We start from the raw sequence: 19,966 nt of genomic DNA on the forward strand, positions 1-19,966 counted from the left end.
AATTATAACCCCCACAGCTAGTGTTCTCAGCCACATCAAACTTTCCCAGAACTCTTTTTCTGATATCTCCTTTACCCCACTTTCCCTACCAATATTTTCTAACGTTACTCTATCTGACCATGACCTTCTATCATTCCACCTCTTCCCATGCCCCACTCCTCCTAAACCTTTTCTTTGCCCTCAAGACCTCCAATTCTTTCATTCTTCAGTACTTTCTCACAACATTACTCCTACTCTAATTTTACTTTGCTCCTGCTCCAACTTCAGCCCCAAAGTTAGCCATTTCAATACTATACTCTGTTCTTGAATCTACTGACCTCTTGACCTTTCACCATCCTACTTTTACCAAATGTTAGCCCTGGATTGTGTCTTCCATCTACCTCCCCAACTCCTACTCATCAGAAGCTGAATACAGCTCCAGGAAGTCTCACAACCGTGCCGACTGGGTACGTTACAAACTCATGTTATCCAGTCTCTACTGGACCTTCACAACAACAATGCAGTTCTTCCCTGCCCCCTTCCAAACTGACCTTGCTGCTTAGTTTCCTGAGAAATTTGAAGCAATTTCATGTAAGATCTCTCTTCTCTGATTCTCTTCATATAAGAACCTTTAACATTCTCTCTCTCTCTGTCTCTCTCTCTGTCTCTCTCTGACCAAGAAGTATCCCTTCTCTTTGCCAAGACCAGCCTCTCTCCACAGGCACTTGATGACACTCACTCTCATCTTCTCCAGCAGACTGCATCCCCAATCAACCCCTTTCTAATCTTCGACCTCTTCCTCAATGCTTCCGTACTACCATCAAACACACCCAAGTCACTCCCATCCTTAAATACTTCTACTAGACCCTACCATCGAGTCTAACTATTTTCTTATATTTCTCCTCCCTGTCTCAGGCAAACCCCTTGAGAAACTGTCTATACTTTCTGCCTCCTCTTCCTCTCCTCTCAGTTATTCCCCTTGCATTCTGGCTTCCAACTTCATTGTTGTTTGTTATTCAGTCATGGTTGACTCTTCATGACCCCTTCTGAGGTTTTCTTGGCAAAGATATTGGAGTGGTTTGCCATTTCCTTCTCCAGCTCATTTTACAGATGAGGACACTGAGGCAAACAGGGTTAAGTGACTTGTCCAGGGTCACACAGCCAGTACGTGTCCGTGGCTAAATTTGAACTCAGGTCTTGCAGAAACAGTGCTCTATCCCCGGTGGCACCCAGCTGCCTCATTGAGTACTAACTTCCTAACAGATTCCATTTTTTTCCAATGCAAAGATCACTCTCCTTGACAGGAAAAGTATAACGAAGAAGGCATCGAGCAGTTCTGCCTTCTCTCACCATCTCTTATCCCAAGCAGCAGTCCTTATCCCTTCTTTCTCTTCTTTTCCTAAAGGTTTAACACACACACACACACACACACACACATTCTCTCTCTCTCTCTCTCTCTCTCTCTCTCTCTCTCTCTCTCTCTCTCTCTCTCCCTCCTTTTCTGCTATTCTTAGGTCTTTCTTGCCCACCTCAGCTCATTAAAAGTTTTAGCACTTCTGACACTGGTCTATTCTTACAGGTCTATGCTACGCATTTGTATTTATAATGGGTTACTTGATCTTGCTTCCATCTTCCCTACTTATATTTTGTCAACCTAAAGTGGTTAATGAGCTCCCCGAATATTTACATTGTTCAATTTATACAACTCCATCTTTCCCTCCCTAGCTGTATTTTTTCTCTTTATGTCTTCAGAATTTTATTCTTGAGAGCTTCCCATCCTTCTTCAAGAGCTTCTGTAGAATTTCATTCATAAGATATTTCCTATTCTCTCTCTTAACCCTTTGAAATCTGTTCTCTCCACATCTAGGCTACATGTCAGACCATGCCTGGTTTTTCTATCCTCTACCACAAATCCTAAGATGAGATGGGGGGGTCACTTCCCCCCCAATATTTCCACCAATTCCATATAAGCAATCAGTTTTTCTTTGTTAATGATCTAGAATAGACTTTCCCTTTGTTAACTGCTCTACCCGTTTAAAAAAGAAAATCTTATCCTATATCATTGCAGGAAGTAAAGAAATTATTGATGCTTAAATGAGATCTCTAACCAGTCAAAAGAACCCAACCTAATCATCCCAAGAATATGAACCAAACAGAGGAAGAATATCTGTTGTCCAGATTTCAAGTAGTTTGATGAAAAGTCCATTAGTGCCTATAACTTTGTCCAATGCTGAAGATAAAAAATAAAGTGGTTCCAGAATTGAAATCAGAGGGAGACTGGATTGCCTTTGGGAAACTGTGCAGTACAATAATGACCCTAGGTGTCATCTCCAAGTCTTCACTCCCTCTCACGTCTCATATTACCCAATTTGCTGCCAACGCCTGTCATTTCTACCTTGGTCACATCTCTAATATATGCCCCCTTCTCTCCTCTGACACCGCGACCACTCTGGTGCCCTCATCACCTCATGTCTGGACTATTGCAACAGCCTGCTGGTAGGTCTACCCGCCACAAATTTCTCCCCACGCCAGTCTATCTTCCCCTGACTTACCAATGATTTTCCTAGAGTGCAGGTCTGATCATGTCATCCCCCTTAATAAACTCCCATGACTCCCCATTAACCCCTAGGATCAAAAATAAAATCATCTAGCTTTTAAAACCCTTCATAACCCAGCTCCTTCTGACTTTTCCAGGCTTCTCACAGCTAACTCCCTTAAAGACTGACTCCTTTGCTGTCACTCACACGTGACACTCCATCACAGGCCTCTGTGCATTTTCTCTAGCTGTTCCTCATGCCTGAAACTTCCTCCCTCCTCATCTCTGCTTCCTGGCTTCCCTAGCTGCTTTCAAGTCTCAGCTAAAGTTCCACCTTCTGCAAAAAAGCCTTTTCCCATCCTCTTTAATCTTAATGCTTTCCTTGCAAGCTTATCCCCAATATATACATATACATACACCTTATATATGTGATATTTATGTAGCAATATACATAGTACACCTTATCATATATGTTATATCTGTGTAGTGATATACATAGTGTGTATGTATATATGTGTGTGTGTATATATGTATGTATATATGTGCGTGTGCATGTGTGTGCATGTGTGTGTGTGTGTGCATGTGCAACAGGCTCAAAGGGATGGTACTAAGCAGAGATGAGGAAGATGGAAGCTTCAGACACGAGAAACTGTATACACATATGTACATAACATGTGTGTAGATAGACAGACAGAGAGATGGAAGATTAAACTTGGCTGGGCTCCAGTGGGTGCCTGTGATTTTACATATATATGTATATATGTGTGTGTGTATAAGTATATATGAACATTGTATATATGTATAAATGAGCATCGTCCTTTGCATGTTGTCTCTTCCCATTAGACCATGACCTCCTTTAGAGCTGGGCTTGGGTTTGTTTTTGTTTTGATTTGACTTGTTTTTTGCCATTCTTTGTATCCTAATCCTTAGCACAGTACCCAACACATACTAGGTGCTTAATAAATGTTTGTTGAATGACTAAGATTCTCTCTGAAGTAGTTACTTTTTAACATCAACATTCTTCTGGTGTGGCTACAAATCATGGCATTCCACAGTCTCTGAAGAATCAAAATTGTGGTTCATTCAAAAAGGAAAAGGAAGATGTATGGCCATCAATTTATTTTGTTTCTCTATATATGTATATTGCAGGGGTTTTGTTTTTCTTTTGTTCTAAACTGCAGGGGGGTAAGTATGGTAGAAAGAGATGGTGGATTTTTGCTAACTGAAAAATATAAAACTGAATTTAGATAAAAGATTCATGAGCAACATGAGTAGCACAGGAAGCAGGGTAAAAGGTATTTTCAAACTGGTATATAACCAAAAAATGAGAGGTAGGGGAAAGGACAATCATGTAGCAAGGGCAAACAATAACCCATGAACAACTGACATACTGAATTGGAACCCTGGTAACGTCAAGGAAACCAGTGTCATGCTGGTTAGGCTGTTGTGAAGAACTGACAAGAGGAAATGGACAGGAGCCCCTCCTGCAGGATAAGGAGATATGGATGGACCACAATCTACACCATCATAATGTGGACTCTAAGCCACCAAAGTACGTGGAGAGGTAGAAATTAAAGATGTGGAAGAAAATGAGAATGCTAAGAGAAAGGGCGTAGAGAGAGAGGATAAATAAAAGGGCTCAGGACAGATGCTTGGAGGACATTAATATAGGGAGAGGCAGGAGGAAGAACATGAATAGGCAAAGAAGACTGAGGAGAAACAGTAAGAAAAGTAAGAGGAGAACCAGATGATACCGCAGTGTCAGGAGAACTAAGGAGAGAATGTCAAGAAAGAAGAGGGTGGTCAATAATATCAAATGCGGCAGAAGGGTCAAGGACGATGCTCACTGAGAAAAGGTCATTGAAGCCGGTAATTAAGAAATTGCTGCAGGACCAGGCAAACATTGTACACAGTAACAGCAACCTTGTGTGGTGATCAACCATGACAGACTTAGCTCTTCTCAGAAATACAATGATCTAAGGCAACTCCAAAAGATTCACGATGGAAAATGCTATCCACATCTAGAGAAAGAAATATGGAGTCTGAATGCAGATCGAAGCATAATATTTTCTCTTTTTTTGACTTTTCTTTCTTGTGGTTTTTCCATTTTGTTCTGATTCTTCTTTCACAACATGACTAATGTGGAAATATGTTTAACGTGATTGTACACTCTAACCTGTATCAGACTGCTTGTTGTCTTAGGGAGGGGGAGGGGAAGGAGGGAAAAAATTTGGAACTCATAATCTTATAAAAATGAATGTTGAAAACTATCTTTACATGTAATTGGGGAAATACTATTAAGTGGAGAAAAAAGAAGTTGTTAACTTTATTTTTCTCATTAATTTATTTTTGGTTTTCAGCTTTCACTTTTATAATGCTGCTAGCTTTAAAGAGGGCAGTCCGAATAGGTCACCAGGAATGGAACTCAGATTGCTAGAGGTTTAAAGTGAATGAATGAATAATGAAGTATCTGAGGCAATCGGTGTAGACTACTCTTTTAATCACTTTAACAATGAAGGTGAGGAGACAGGACAATGGCCAGGTCCAAGGAAGAATTTCTTTAGGATTGGGGAGATGTGAGTATGTTTGTAGTCAGGGAAGGAGTGGATAGAAAGAGTGAGATTGGGGATATGAAAGCGGAATGATAAATGAAGCAGTATCCCCAAGGACAGCAGAGAGGATGGGCTCAAGTGTAAATGGATGGATTAGCCTTAGAAAGGATTGCAATCCCATCCTCTGGGACTAGAGGGAAGGAAAGGAATGAAGACATAGAGAGGTTTTTAGAAATAGAGAAGGGGGGATGAGACAGTCCATGACAGAGTAGCAGATGAGGCCACATGTTGAGAAAGAGGGTGGAGATGGATGGAGAAAAGAGGTTTAAAATAGCATTTAACTGAGGCTGGATCTATGCCACTTATTAACACTGTTCGCTGTTGTTGACTACTTGTATGCCTCATCATGGGTACCCTTAGGAATCCAGGTAACCTAAATCACATAAGTGAGGACTCAGCCTCTCTCAAGCATAGCTTCCTAGAGCCTAAGTAATGATCAACCAATCCCAGTATTTCCATTACTTGGCTTGGTTTTCAGAACCTAATGTTACTGCCTTTGATCTTTCAGGTTACTTGCAACTTCCCAGCCCAGAGAACTTGATTTATTACTCGAGATGTGAAAAGGCACACTCAAGTCTCAGGGGAAACAAACAGATCCAGTTCTGACTGCCAACCCATAGGTTCATTCATTTACAAGATACAGCCTCCTACCTGGAAGGCTGCCATTCCAAATAGAAGACACAAAGGAAAAACAAAGAAATGAAAAAGAGAGGTCGGGGAAGTGGGAGAGAGAGATCACCCAGTATTAGCCTCTAATGATAGAAGAACAGCGCAGAAAACCACTGTCAGTACTTGGGAGCCAAAGAGGTACCACAGGAACACTCCAGTGATTGTTGTATTAATAATAATAATAGTAATATGATATTTAATAGCATTATGACTATCATATACTATTAGTAATAAAACAGTAGCATTATAGTAATGAAAATAATAATACTTTTATAGAATGCTTGAAGGTTTGCAAAATGTTTTACATATGTCATCTCATTGGATCCTTACAGCAACTTTGTGAGGAGGGTACTATTACTATTATCATTCCTGTTTTATAGAAGTTAATAAATACTGAAGTATGCATAAAAGTCAAAACTAAAGACACGAAAGAAAATAAGATTGCTAAAAACAATGGGTATAGAGGGAGGAGTTAAACAAGAGGGCCAAGGACAGAAGCTTGGGGGACACTGACATAAGGATGAATATGAACAGGTAAAGGAAACTGAAGAAATGGGAAATTCCAGGCACTAAAGCCAATCTTGCAATGGCTCATTGTTATTGGCTCACGGCTCAATGCCTCGTTGTTATTCCAGATTACATTATGGCAGAAGACCAAACAGCAAGCAATCTTGAAGGATCTGCAAACCATGGCCTGTGGAGAACCAATAATGCGATGAGGGACGATGTCACCTGGAAAACAGGAAACTAAGGGGAAACTTGATAGGTATCTTCAAATACTTCTTGGAATGGCATGCAGAAAAGAAATGATAAGAAAAAAAAAGCTCACGTAGGTAGAATGTCTTACAATTTACAAGGTGCTTATCTTAGAACAACCCTATGAAGCAGGAAGCACAAGGACTGCTGCTCCCATTTTATAGCTGGGGAAGCCAAGGACAAGAGAGGCTGAGTGATCTGGCTAAGATTACCAGGTTAGTGAGCACAAACCCTGGCCTTGAACCCAGGTTTTATGAATTCCAGGTCAGCACTCTTTCCATGATACTATAGGGAAATGACCCTGGGTTTTCTATGGAAAAGAACATGATGACTGAAAGTTAATCATAAAAAGGCAGACTTGGCCTCAAAATAAAAAAGAACTTTCTAACTAGAATTGACCAGCAAAGGAAAAGCTGCCAAATGAGATTGGAAACTGCCTCCCACTGAAGTTATTCAACCAAAGTCTGGATGACCAGCCAATAAAAACTTTATAGAACATTTAGGCAAGTCTTAACAAGATGACGTCTAGGGTTTCTTCCAGTGCTTCGACTCTGCAATCCTGACCTTAAAGGTACCAAGGGCAGAATGAAAGTTAAAATCTTGGGAAAACAGAAAAGCCTTGTTCCTTAGCTAGGGTTAGCACTATGCTTGAAATGCTAACAACTGCTGCTCTTTCACAGTGTCAACTGAAGTATAACTTTAAAGATAATCTAGTCTAATACCTTCATTCCTTAGAGTTCTGAAGAGAAGATGCTACTTTCTCTCATAGAGCAGACCTATAAGCCCAGTAGGAATGAGGATGACCAGGTTAGTCTGGGAGAGCTTGAATATATGACAGCACAGAAAGTCCATGGCTATCTAGTCTAATAATGGCTAGATTTATTTTACATAAAAAATACGACAAATATTGGATGGTTCTAGGATTAAATGTGTGGAAGAATTATAAAACTAATTTTAAAACAAGGTAAATGATGTTAACCACAGCCAGTGTTAGGCATATATAAGGGTTTGTTAAAGAGTTTGTGTTTTATACATATTACCAGTCTCTTGAAAAGAAAGCCAAAAATGTTGTTGTTGTTCAGTTATGTTTGACTCTCTGTGATCCCATTTGGGGTTTTCTTGCCATTTCCTTCTCCAGCCCATTTTACAAATTAGGAAACTGAGACAAACTGGGTTAAGCGACATGCCCAGGGGCACACAGCAAGTAAGAGTCTGGGGCTGCATTTGAACTCAGGAAGATGAGTCTTCCTGGTTCCTAGCCCAGTGCTCTGTCCACTGCACCAACTAGCTTTTAAACTTGTTTAGACTCAAAATCTAAATACTCAGCATAATTTTCTGGGTTAATGAAATACACCACAGAGCAAACAGAATCATTATTTATTCACAAGCACAATTGCTGTGAGGACATGGATTATAAGAGGGAACAGATATCGATTTGATCAAATCTTGCTCCTATTATAGCCAGAGTCAGCAAATGGAGGCGGACCCAATCTTGGACAAAAGAAACAAGGTAAGAAGGCTGTTCTTTGCAAGCCTAGTTCTTATTTGGTTGTTCCCAATCCATCTTGCACCACACCCCTCTGCTTGCTGAAGACTTGGCACACACTATTCAAGAGAATATGATGGCCCCTATTTTAAATAATTAGGGGGCTGTCTGGGAAGTGTTACTGATACATTTGCCTCCACTCTTTCAAAAGCTGGCAAAAAAGAGCAGGTTCAAGACATCGAAACACCAGCAGGTATCACACCAGACACTTACCTCCTGGGTAAAATGCAGCCCTTCCTCCTCCTTTCTACTGTTGAAGGTACAGGAATACTTCCTAAGAAATTACAACTTTGCTTAAGGGATGGTACATACAAGTTATGCTTTGTATGAAGAAAACAGACTTGGACAGGGAGAGAAAGAAACCTTTGTATGGGAGGGAGGAGGGGGAAATGACATCAACTTCCTAATGTATATCCTGTTGAGAAAGATAAACACATAGAAACCAACCAACCTGAAGTTCTGCATGAACTGTCGGAACTTGTCCACCCTCTTTGCCAGGGGCACGATAACGTTGATAAGTGTGTTGGCCATGTTGAGTTTTTCATTTTTTACTTTCATGATGGGGCCAAATGGTCGGAACAAGACAAGTCGTCTGAATTCATGTTTTCGGTCCCCTTTGAACGTGAGCTCATACAAAGTGCCTTTATCCTTTTCTGTTCTGTATATCCCTGTAGGAAGAACAGGATATGTTTTTGTTTTTAAATATGAACCTGGCTGCTGGAGCAGCTTTGATAGCTGAGAATTAGTAGGAAATTAATCTCTTTTTTTGCGGGGGGGAGGAATTCTTAAGATAAAAACAAAATTTTAAGTTAACTTTTTCATCCTGGCATTTTCCCTGGCTGTCCCCCAAGCCTGGAACTCTCTCCATCCTCATTTCTACTTCCTGGCCTCTAGCTTCCTTCATGTTTCAGCTGAAGTCCCATATTCTTTAAGTAGCTTTTCCAGGTCTTCCTTAATCTTCATGCCTTTCCTCTAGGATTATCTCCAATTTAACTTGTATATAGTTTCATGTGGTCTCTCACATTAGATTGTGAGCTCCTTGAGGGCAGGGACTGTCTTATGCCTTTCTTTGTATCCTCAACACTTAACACAGTGCCTGACATTTAGTAGATGTTTAATAAATCTATTAACTGAATTGACAAAATAATTTTGATCTACAATGCCTCTTACTGAAAATATCATAAGAAATACCAACTATTATGGATAATCCTTAGAAGTTATAAGCAAACAGCATTATATAAAGGAAAAAGCAATGGATTTAAAGTCAAAGGACCCAGGTTCAAATCCATCTCTGTAACCTACTACATGTGTGTCGTAGGACAGGTCACCTAAAGTCTATGATTCTCAGTTTCCACATCTGGAAAACAAGGTTGAACTAGTTGACCTGTGAGGTACCTTCCAGCTCAAAATTTATGATCCTGTTACTAAAATATTCATGATATTGCCCTTGAATATTCCGGAGTTGGTTTGGGTCTTCTGCAAGAGGGTCAGAAACAACTCTCACAGCTACTGCCATTTCTGTCATGATAGATCATGTCTAAGAAGATGACAAAAAATAGGAAAAAGTGTTAAGTTGTTTTTTCATTGGTAGCTCTCAATCTGAGAGATTGATCTAGTAATATTCACAGTACAGGCTAGGGCATGCATGTTCTGCCTCATTTCCAAGAGCCTTCCCAATGCCAGGATTCCACTAGGCCACACTTCCCCAAAGACAAAGAATTTTTCTATCCATGCCTTACATTCCACCCTCCAAAGAAACCACAGCAGAGAAGCAGCAATGAATCTAAGGCCATGCAGAGATCCATGCACATTAATAGACAAATTATTGAATTATTAAACAAAATGCTCCATAAGATCAAGGGCTATGACTTACATAAGTTTTTTTATCTATGCCAACACCTAAAACATGTATCTTCCCATAGCAAAAAGTTTAAAAATTTCCTAAACTGAATTAGGGTGGAGGGACAGTGATAATGGACAATGGAAAGAAGGCAGAATTATACAATTCCCATTTTGTGCCTGTTTTCTCTATGAAAGGAAACGTTTACAAAAACAGTTGATGGGGATTTGAACCCTAAGATAGTGGTAAAGTCACAGGCGGCTTAATTACCTTCAAAGAGCTCCAGTAAGTGCACCCAGAAGAGCTATGAGCCACATGCCAGTGCACTGAAAGAACTCGAAACCCGGAGTTGAAAAGGACCTTGGAGGTTATCTATTCCAACCCACATCTGAGTAGAAATTACCTTAATGACAACAACATCACCATCATCAAGTACTTTAAGGCTTGCTAAGCCCTTTACATAGAGTATCTCATTTGATGCTCACAACAACATCATAAGGTAAATGCTATTACTATCCCCATTTAAAAGACTTTAAGAAACCACCAGACCAGCCATATTCACTCCTTCATTCCTTTCCGGTTTCTGCTCCTGCATTTCTTCCTGTCTCTCTGGGCTTCTTTCTCCACCATGCTCCTACACCCTTCACCCCCTTTCAGCTTCCTTTTATGTGTTTCATCTTCCTTTAGAATATAAGTTTCTTAAGAGCAGGGACTAAGTTTCTATTTATTCCTATCTGTATTCCCAGCACGTAGCACTAAGACACAGCAAGTACTTAATAAATGCTTGTTGGCTTGGCTTGACTTGACTACAGACCAGGAGACTGAGACTAAGAAAGTTTAAGTGACCAGCCTAGGATCACACAGCTAGTAAGATTCTGAGGCATTATTCAACCCAGGTCTTCCTGACTCCAAATCTGACAGTCTAGCTGCAAATGGTCAATGAGTCTCTATCTGATTAACTCCCATGATGGGGAGCCCACTGCTTTATGAGGCATCCCAGTCCATGTGTGGAAGGCTCAAATAGCTATGAAGCTTTTCCTTATTTCAATCTGAAATGCATCTCTCCATAATGTGTACATACTGATCCTAGTTCTGACCTCTGCAGCCAAACAAAACACGCCCCTGAAGACGGTTTTTGGTCTTCTCACTCTCCAAGTTTTATCGTCTTCAGACTAAATAAACATCACCAGTTCCTTCCAACTGATACTTGTACTTCACGGTTTCCAGTCCTATTACCATCCTGGTCTATCCTCCTCTGATGACAGTGCAGCTTTTCTATTTCCTTACTAAAATGTGTCACCTAATAGTTAGAGAAATACAAGTTAAAATAATTGGGAGGCACCACCTCTCACCCATCAGATTGACTGAGATGACAGAAAAGGAAAATGACAAATGCTGGAGAGAATGTGGTCAAATAGGTACACTAAAGCACTGTTGGGAGAGCTATGAGTCCAACCATTCTGGAGGACAATTTGGAACTACGCCCAAAGGGCTATAAAAACTGCATGTACTTAGACCCAACAGTATCACTAGTAGGTCTATACCTGAAGGAGATCAAAGAAAAAGGAAAAGGAACCATATGATTGTGGTGGTAATGAATTGGAAACTGAGTTGATGCCCATCAATTGCGGAATGGCTGAACAAGTTATGATATATGATTGTGATAAAATACTATTGTGCTATAAAAAATGATGGAGGAGATGGTTTCAGAAAAACTTGGGAAGACTTACCTGAACTAATGCAAAGTGAAATAAAGAGAATAATGTACACAGTGACAGCAATATTATAAAGATAAACAACTGTGAAAGACTTAGTAATTCAGATCAATACAAAGATTCACCAGAACTCCAAAACATTCATGATGAAAAATGCCATCTATCTCCAGAAAGCGAACTGATAGACTCAGAATGCAGACTAAAGTGTATTTTTCCTTTCTTTATTTTTTGCATGACTTCATATGTATAATGGGTATCATATTTCTTACCATCTCAATGGGTGGTTAGGGAAGGAGAGAGTTTGAAACTGAACAAAAAAATAATTTTTTTTAAAAAGCAACTATGGGCTATGACCAAGGCTTGAACTGGAAAAATGGACTATTTTTCAAAAGTAGATTTAACATCCAATGTCATCAAAATATGATTTCAGGATAAAAAAAAACTTTAAAATATATATCAAATCTTGCAAGTACAGTGACTAAATTGTGCAAAACAAATGACTGCAGCAAAAGAGGCCATATTTCACTACAAGCATTTTGAAAGTATAAAAAATTATAAGGTGTATTGTATGTCATTGAATTTTGTAATCATAAATAAATGGAATTGGGGGAAAAGAAAAAAAAAGTGTTACCCAGAATTAAGCATGATACTAGAGACATGATCCAACCAGGGCAGGGCTCATGGGGATTGTTAAGTTTCTTTTCCTGAAAACTAATGTTGTCCTAAGCTGCTATATAAATATTAAAACATTATATATTAATAGGTAGCTGTTATCAATATTATGCTTTGGTTAATGCAATATAATAATTAGCTTCAGGGGCTGTCACATCACATTTGTGACTCTTATGATGCTTACAACTGAAGAAAGTCTCAGGTCTGTTTCACATTAATAGTTGTACATAATATGTCACCTGTCCTTGTAATTAGAAAGATGAATGCTTTAAATCCAAGTGTATTACATTAAATTTACGTCTATTAAATTTTATCACATTAGAGTCAACCAATCATTCTAATCTGTTGAGACCTCTTGGCCCTGAATCTGTCATTCCTTATAATGGCTATCACCCTCAGAGCCCTATCCTCCACGAATTTGACAAGTATGCCATCTATACCCTTAACCAAATCATTGATTTTTTAATGGCTGGATAAAACAGGACCAAGGACAGAGCCCCAAGGCATTCTCCTATAGACCTTTAAGTTGTCATTGATTCATTAGCACCGCTTTTTGATGCCCTTGATTCCCTTTCCCAACCAGTGTAAACCTAAAGCCCTTTCAATCACAACATCATTGCGTCTCTAGTCATGAGCACTGACTGTTGGTTTTCTCTTGAAGAGATGAGAGCACATCTCTCCTTCCAGCCATACTTTGGCCAGAAGCCAAAAAAGCCCTTTGAGGTAAAAGATAAGGCGGAAATTTTCTCTCTGCATCTCATCCCTGGATAGGCTAAATAGAGCTCCTGGCTGAATTTCCTTGAGTGAGGGGTGCCAGCAAACAAATTTCTGCAGGGATTTCAGCTGTTGAGCCGAGAGGGGAAAAAAAATCAGACTGAGGAGAAAGAAATAGCTCAATTTCCTGAGCAACAGCCATATTTCTTTTTGAAATACATCAAGACACTATGTGCAGCAGAGTCAGGAACCATCAAAATCTTAGGATATAGGCAGAGGACTGGACAAGAGGTGAGTAGAAGTCAAGAGGCAAGAAACTAAGGAGTGTTACAGTGAATGGAAAGTGAATTCTGCAATAAATATACTACCCAATTCTACAGTGATTTAAGATTTACAAAGCATTTTCCATGCAACCATGCAACTTTGTAAGATAGATAGTACATGTATTAATTACCATTATTTTATAGATACAGAAATTTCATGAGTCAAGAGGGAATCATGTGATTTGTTCATGGTAACTTAGTTATTGCTAGAGTCAGGAAGATCTGAGTTCAAATACTTTAGATACTTACTAGCTGTGTGACCCGGGGCAAGTCACTTAACCTCTGTTTCCTCATCGGTAAAATGGAGACAATAATAGCTCCTACTTCCCAAGGTTGTTGTGGAGATCAAATGAAATAATAATTACAAAATACTTAGCATAGTGCCTACCATGTACTAAGTGCTATATAAATATTAGCTATTACTATTAGCAGTGCATAAAAGGATTATTTTGAATTCAGGTACCTCCTGACCTCCTTTTCTTCTACATTATATTGTCCCTCCAGCCCAGGGGTTTCCATTTAATGATTCATGAACTCCTTGGGAATTTGTTATGATGGACTTTGCTCCAAAAACTCTTTACTGGAAACTTAAGCAGCAAATAATTGCACAATTACATTACAAATATATTTTTTCTGTATGACAAGTTTGTGCATGCTTGAAGTGTTATTGGCTTGTTTTTACAGTAACTCAAAATTGGAAGGATCATGTACCCAATGATTTTGGTGTTCATGCAGTGACATCGAACTCTAACCACTTCTGACTAACTGCAATATGTTCTTACAATTTCTCCACCTGTCATCAAATTGTTTCCAAACCACCACAAGGGTTCAGCATTCAAATACAAACTGATTTCCAGTGGATGCATGTCTATATCTTCATTTGCTTTCTGTATAGTGTACTAAAATAGCTTCCTCATTCACCTTTGCTACCCTACAATTGTACCCCCATCAGTTGAGTAATCATGTGATCAGGATGCTATAAACATTTTCATTCTTGCAGTACAAATGTCAAGCTATTTGAAAACCATGATAGCTAGGCATTATAAGCCAACTTGAAGTGATCAGGGAAAATTACAACCATTTGTCAGAAACAAACCTGATACTGCCTCTCATCACGGTACTGTTTTCTGAATTAAACTTATCTTCTGCTTATGTTATTATTCTTCTAACTGGAGGATTTTCAAATGAACTGATTGGCAATGCTGGTCAGTAATTAGATAGAGTTTCTCTGAGAGTATAGCTAATTAGTGTGCCAGTGGTAGAAGAGGAGAAAGACATATCTGAAAAGATGCTTTCGTTATAAAGGTTAGTGTATTCTCTCTCTCTCTCTCTCTCTCTCTCTCTCTCTCTCTCTCTCTCTCTCTCTCCCCCCTAACTATAAGTAAAAAGCATAATATGTAAACACACATATTGTTAAAAGTGAAGTAATACATACAGCTACATTCTAAGTATATTTGTCATTTAATACAACACTTATCATTAGCCAGTAAAAAAATAAACTATTTATATTATAACTAGTTATTCATTTTCATCATTTGATTAGATAGCTAGAAAAATTTTTAAATAAGTTTTCATGTGTCAGCAAGAAAACCTGTAAAATTATCCTAACATTTTCTACTACATATTTGTGTGAGCAAGCATGTTCACTTTATTCTTGTTTTAAATCGAAATACAGGAGAAAAATTCTATATATAATGAGATTTAAGACTGTGTTCATCTGATGTTGAGCCAAATACTGCAAACTTTTGTTCAAATATAAAAGTCCAACATCTAAATTAAGCTTCAATATGATTATCATATTATGTTAAACATTTTCCAAGTTGGAACCTATTTCATTAAAAGTTTTATTTATATTTAACAAAATCTATAAAATAAATTGAATGTGAAGTCTTACCAATAATAGCAAGCAGTATGAGGTCTTGCTGGATTACTTTTAATTCTTATAGAATGTCCCACATAAAATATTCATAGTTATTTTACAATTAGAGTTTTATAAATTTATATTTTGAATTCTCATAATCATGGTAGGATAAACTTATCTGTTTTATACTTATATAATATAAATTTGAATTTAGAGTTTTGGGTAAAGTTATCATTTCACCTATTGTTATTTATCCTTCATTTTCAAAGGGGACCAAAGATATCAAGGAGTGATGTCTTGACTTGTGCATGAATTGGATTTAAGTGAGGCAGAGTTGTGCAAATTCGCCAGCCTCACTCTCTCTTCCAGAGTCGTGGCAGGACAAAAGTAAAAACGACTGGTGATGACTTGGGATGCAGTGGATGACCTTGGCATCTTTAATGTTGACCAAGCTCTACATGCTCCATAGCACCTACTTCAGCTGCCTTCAAGGCAAGTGGAACAAATTGTTCTCATGTGTCTATTCTGCTGGGGAAGATCTTCACATGCTTGGGGTAGACATTCCTCTAACTCACTGACAGGTTTGAGGACTGTCGATTACCCTCAGCCAGGTTTAGCCCATCTGCCAAGACGCTTTTATTGCATTGTGGCCACTGTGCATGCTAGAGTTTCTTGAGCCGCAGGTGAGAGCTGGGTAAAAGTTGAACACCAATAGCGGATGAGCAGTCCTGAAAAAGCACTTGTTGAATAAACCTAAAAGAATATTATGAATAATCTATTAAAACCCTGGGGGATCATAACACATTTTTTGTTGTTGTTGAAAGGGGTTAGCAAAACAAACAAAAAATACTGGGAACCACTGCTCTAGACCGTACTCCCTTACCACTTATCTCTAGGCATGCCTGGGAAATGGCTGCAGTTAAAGCATAAGCTAAACCAACCTGAGCACAAAAAGCACAGTAATAACTCAGGATTAAATTGTTTCCCTCACCAATACTCCACAAAAGAGATTACACATCCTAATTGGCATTAACCCCACCCTCTGCTATAAAAACACAGATCAACGTTCACATAAGGTGGGGAAAAAAAATCTGATTTCCCAAGGGAAAAGTGTCCACCTACTGTGGAGATCAGAGACACCAATTTGTGGAACCACTGGGAATTCCCTTCATAGCGATTACTGAAAACAGAAACATGGGTTCATAATAGCAAACTGACAGTTGTACTCTATCAATCCAACAGGAGCGTCCTCATCTATTAGACAACTTGTCTGTCCACAACACTGACCAAATCTTCCACGGGAAAACACAAAATTCAAGGAAACTGTCAACCAGGGAATGCTCCAGACAACAGTCCTGACTGATGCAGGCCAGCTTCAGGATGCACCGGATCTTCCCATTCTTTGGTTCTCCTTGAGGGGTGGAGAAGATTATTCATTCTTTGAGGAAGAAAAGAGGAAGAGATGCCCTCCCAATCCTACTAAAGAAAGGTCTGAATTACCATTAATGAGGACTATCCATTGCCCTTACTCCATCACAGACAATGCAGTAGAATGTGAGGTTCCCAGTCAGGAGATGCATTCTACACTCTCTCTATCTTCTCAGATTCCAAAGGGCAAATCAACAGATAGGTATGGCTCTGGCCCAAGGATCAGTAAATATAGCATAAAGTCAATGGCATCATTCCTGGTGGCATTGTATATTATGCACCAGAAATGCCACTTGTTGACTCCACTAAGATTTCTGCTCAGGCTTCTTCACATATTCCACAAAGCATGATTAAAAGGTTTGGGCTGCAGATTTCCCTAGGAAGGTCATTCTACATTTCTTGTTCCTTGCCAAAGTCAATATTTCCTAGGGTAGCCTGCTCTCCAAGTCACTACCTTGGTCAGAGTAGATACCTGGGCAGGGGATCCACACACAGAGAAATTCTCTCAGTGTTTTAGTATTTGTAGAAAATTTCTAGTTCCTAGTTGGGTTTGCCTGTGTATTCCATGCGAAATGATCAGACACCTATGGGAAGTGGCTTAACTGTTTATTATCTCATTCTAGAGATTGGGGGCGGGGGGATCATTGAACATGAATTCCAAAGATTTGTTGCTGTTTTTACCATCAATTGCTTCATAAGCTCCACTCCAGTCCAGCAAAGTTACTTCATAGCTATGTCTTCTGCCATTGTCCCTATACTAATTTTCCCTGTAAAGAATTCAGGTTGAATCTTCAAGATTTGCTCCCTTACTCTGCAATCTACAGCCCAGTGTTCCCACCAGCAGGTATGTTAGTGACAATCTATGCAACCACTAATACAAAACCAAAACCAAAACCAAATCTACATCAGTGGCAAAATTAAACTTTACTTTACTAATACCTTTTCTCAAATTTCATCAGGAAAATGACAGTCCCTATTGTTGATTTTTCCCCTCTTTTCTTTTTCCATTTTTTGGCTTTTGCAAACAGACTAGAATTACTTTTCGTTTTAGACTTCTTTTAACTTTGTTCCTCCACTATGTATTAATATAAGATTAGCTTCAAGGAATCATTAAATTAATGTCAGTTCTCTACTTGCCATAATTAATCCTAAATGGTGTTATTCAAGGTAGTTCTTGTGCAAGGCTCAAAATAAATGAACATCTTACATCCCTTTTAGCCAAAGGCATGTCTCAGAGGTGATCAAAAGGTAGGCACAAAAACTATAGAAACCCACCTGGAAATCATATTCCTCTTAAATTACTAAGGAGTATTTACCTAATAGGTTTCTTTTTTTTCTTTTCTGGCCCATTTTTTAAATGTCTTGGGTCTGCTGTCAATAAACACATCTGCTCCCAACCTGGCAGAACAGTATTTTATCTGTGTTAATCCAGAGCCCTCTCTTTAACACTGCCCATCTTGAGCTGGTGATGGTAAGATCGCGCCAAAAAGCATTTGGTTTCTGGGCATGGAGCAAAGCATGTGTCTGTGTGCCAAGTTAGCAGTTGTGGATTTTGCAGTGGTTTTTTGTACTAATTAAACTACTTATGTCCAATGATCAGATGGAATAGAGACCAGAGTATGAAGTGAACACTTTCTCAGAGATTTTTACCCTCAAAACTTCCTTGAAGAGGAGACATAAAGCTAAAAATCAGTAAATGTACAAATCTGTTGTATGAGCAATTTACCTCTAAGGGCATTAACAGAATCACAGAACAGGCAGGGGTAGGGCAGCCTCTGAGAACAACTACTGAAAGTCATGATCTGAATAAAAATCTCTTCTATAAGATACCCAAGAGACAATCATTCAGTCTTTGGTTGAAAACCTCCATTGAGAGGAACCCAGTACCTGAAGTGGTATCCCATTTTGCTTCTAGTCAGCTCTAATTATTAGAAAGTTTGTGTTTTCATTAAGCCTTGTAGCCTACTGCTTCTCTCTTCAGTCACGCAGAACAAAAGAACATTGGCTCTGGAGTCAGAGGTCCTGGGTTCAAATTTAGTCTGATACTGCCTCTGAAACCTTAGGCGAGTCACTGAATCTCCATAGGTTTCAGTTTCCTCATTTGTAAAATAAGGGTGTAAGACTAGATCGCCCATAAGATACCTTCCAGTTCTAAATTTATGATCCTCTGACACTTCTACCAGGGTAATTAGGTGGCGCCACAGTATATGGAGTGCAGGGCCTGGAGTCAGGAAGACTCATCATCCTTAGTTCAAATCTGGCCTCTCAAACTTACTGCCTATGTGACCCTGTTTGCCTCAACTTCCTCATCTGTAAAGTGAGCTGGAGAAGGGAATGGGAAACCACTCCAGTATCTCTGCCAAGAACCCCCCAAATGGAGTCACCGACAGTCCAATACGACTGAAATGACTGAACAACAAAAACTGGGGAGGGGTGGGTGGGTGGGATGGAGCCCTAGAACTGGGAGTAGGGAAAGGATCAGTAAAGGCCCTATGCTTTCAAAGTACTGGTATAATCATACAAATTTTATTTATCCTTTCTGCACCTCAGTTTTTTCATTTACAAAAAAAGCATTTGGAGTAGACAGCCACCAGGGTTTCTTCCAGCGCTACACTTACAAGCCTTGATCTATAGTCCTTGGTCTATGGTCTTCATTGATGTAGGAAGTACCTGCAATGGTGAAATCATGCCTCTTTTGAAGTATTCTAGTCACTTTACCTAGACCAACACCCCAAAAGGCCCCCAAATCCTACCCACTCAAGCAGTAACTAATTCTCACATACAAAAGCTGGGTCCTTTTCTCTGTCTTGGGCAGAGGGTTGCAGGGGGTTCTACTGTTTTCCATCCCCAGATGGTTGAGTTTGGCAGCACACACTGGGAAGCCTCATGAAGGTGCTGAGGCTGCTGCCTTGATGCTGCTGGTGGAAGAAGGGACCATTAGAGGAGAGACCTCAGTAGCCCAAGGTGGAGTCTTGCTGGGCAAGTAAAGAAAAGCTAAACATAGACCTTAATGGAGAACCTGGGATCTAAAGACCATGACAAATGGAAGCCAAATGGAATACTTCACACATTAAGTGCATAATAAATGCTTATCGATGATTCACTGATCTTGTATTTTACAAAGAGCTTTCCTCATAACAAATTTCTCAAATGGGTAGAATTATCTCCATCTTATGGAGGAGGAAGGTGAAGCCCAGGGAGGTAAAAATAGCTAGTAAGTGGTGAAGTCAGGAATGGAAAATCATCGAACATAAATTCCAAAGATTTGTTGCTGCTTTTACCACCAATTGCTTCGTAAGCTCCATTCTAGTATAG

General features: G+C 39.3%; 1 protein-coding gene across 1 annotated transcript in view; it reads right to left on the minus strand.

Moving 5' to 3' along the window:
* The window catches only part of CSGALNACT1 (chondroitin sulfate N-acetylgalactosaminyltransferase 1), a 98,749-nt gene that overhangs the window by 61,044 nt on the left and 17,739 nt on the right, over positions 1-19,966 (minus strand). The window contains exon 2 of the mRNA XM_036750980.1: positions 8,550-8,766. Coding sequence (XP_036606875.1) covers positions 8,550-8,766 — 217 coding nt within the window. The remainder of the gene's footprint in view (positions 1-8,549; positions 8,767-19,966) is intronic.

The sequence above is a fragment of the Trichosurus vulpecula genome, chromosome 3 (genome assembly GCF_011100635.1).
Source record: "Trichosurus vulpecula isolate mTriVul1 chromosome 3, mTriVul1.pri, whole genome shotgun sequence".
Classification (NCBI taxonomy): domain Eukaryota; kingdom Metazoa; phylum Chordata; class Mammalia; order Diprotodontia; family Phalangeridae; genus Trichosurus; species Trichosurus vulpecula.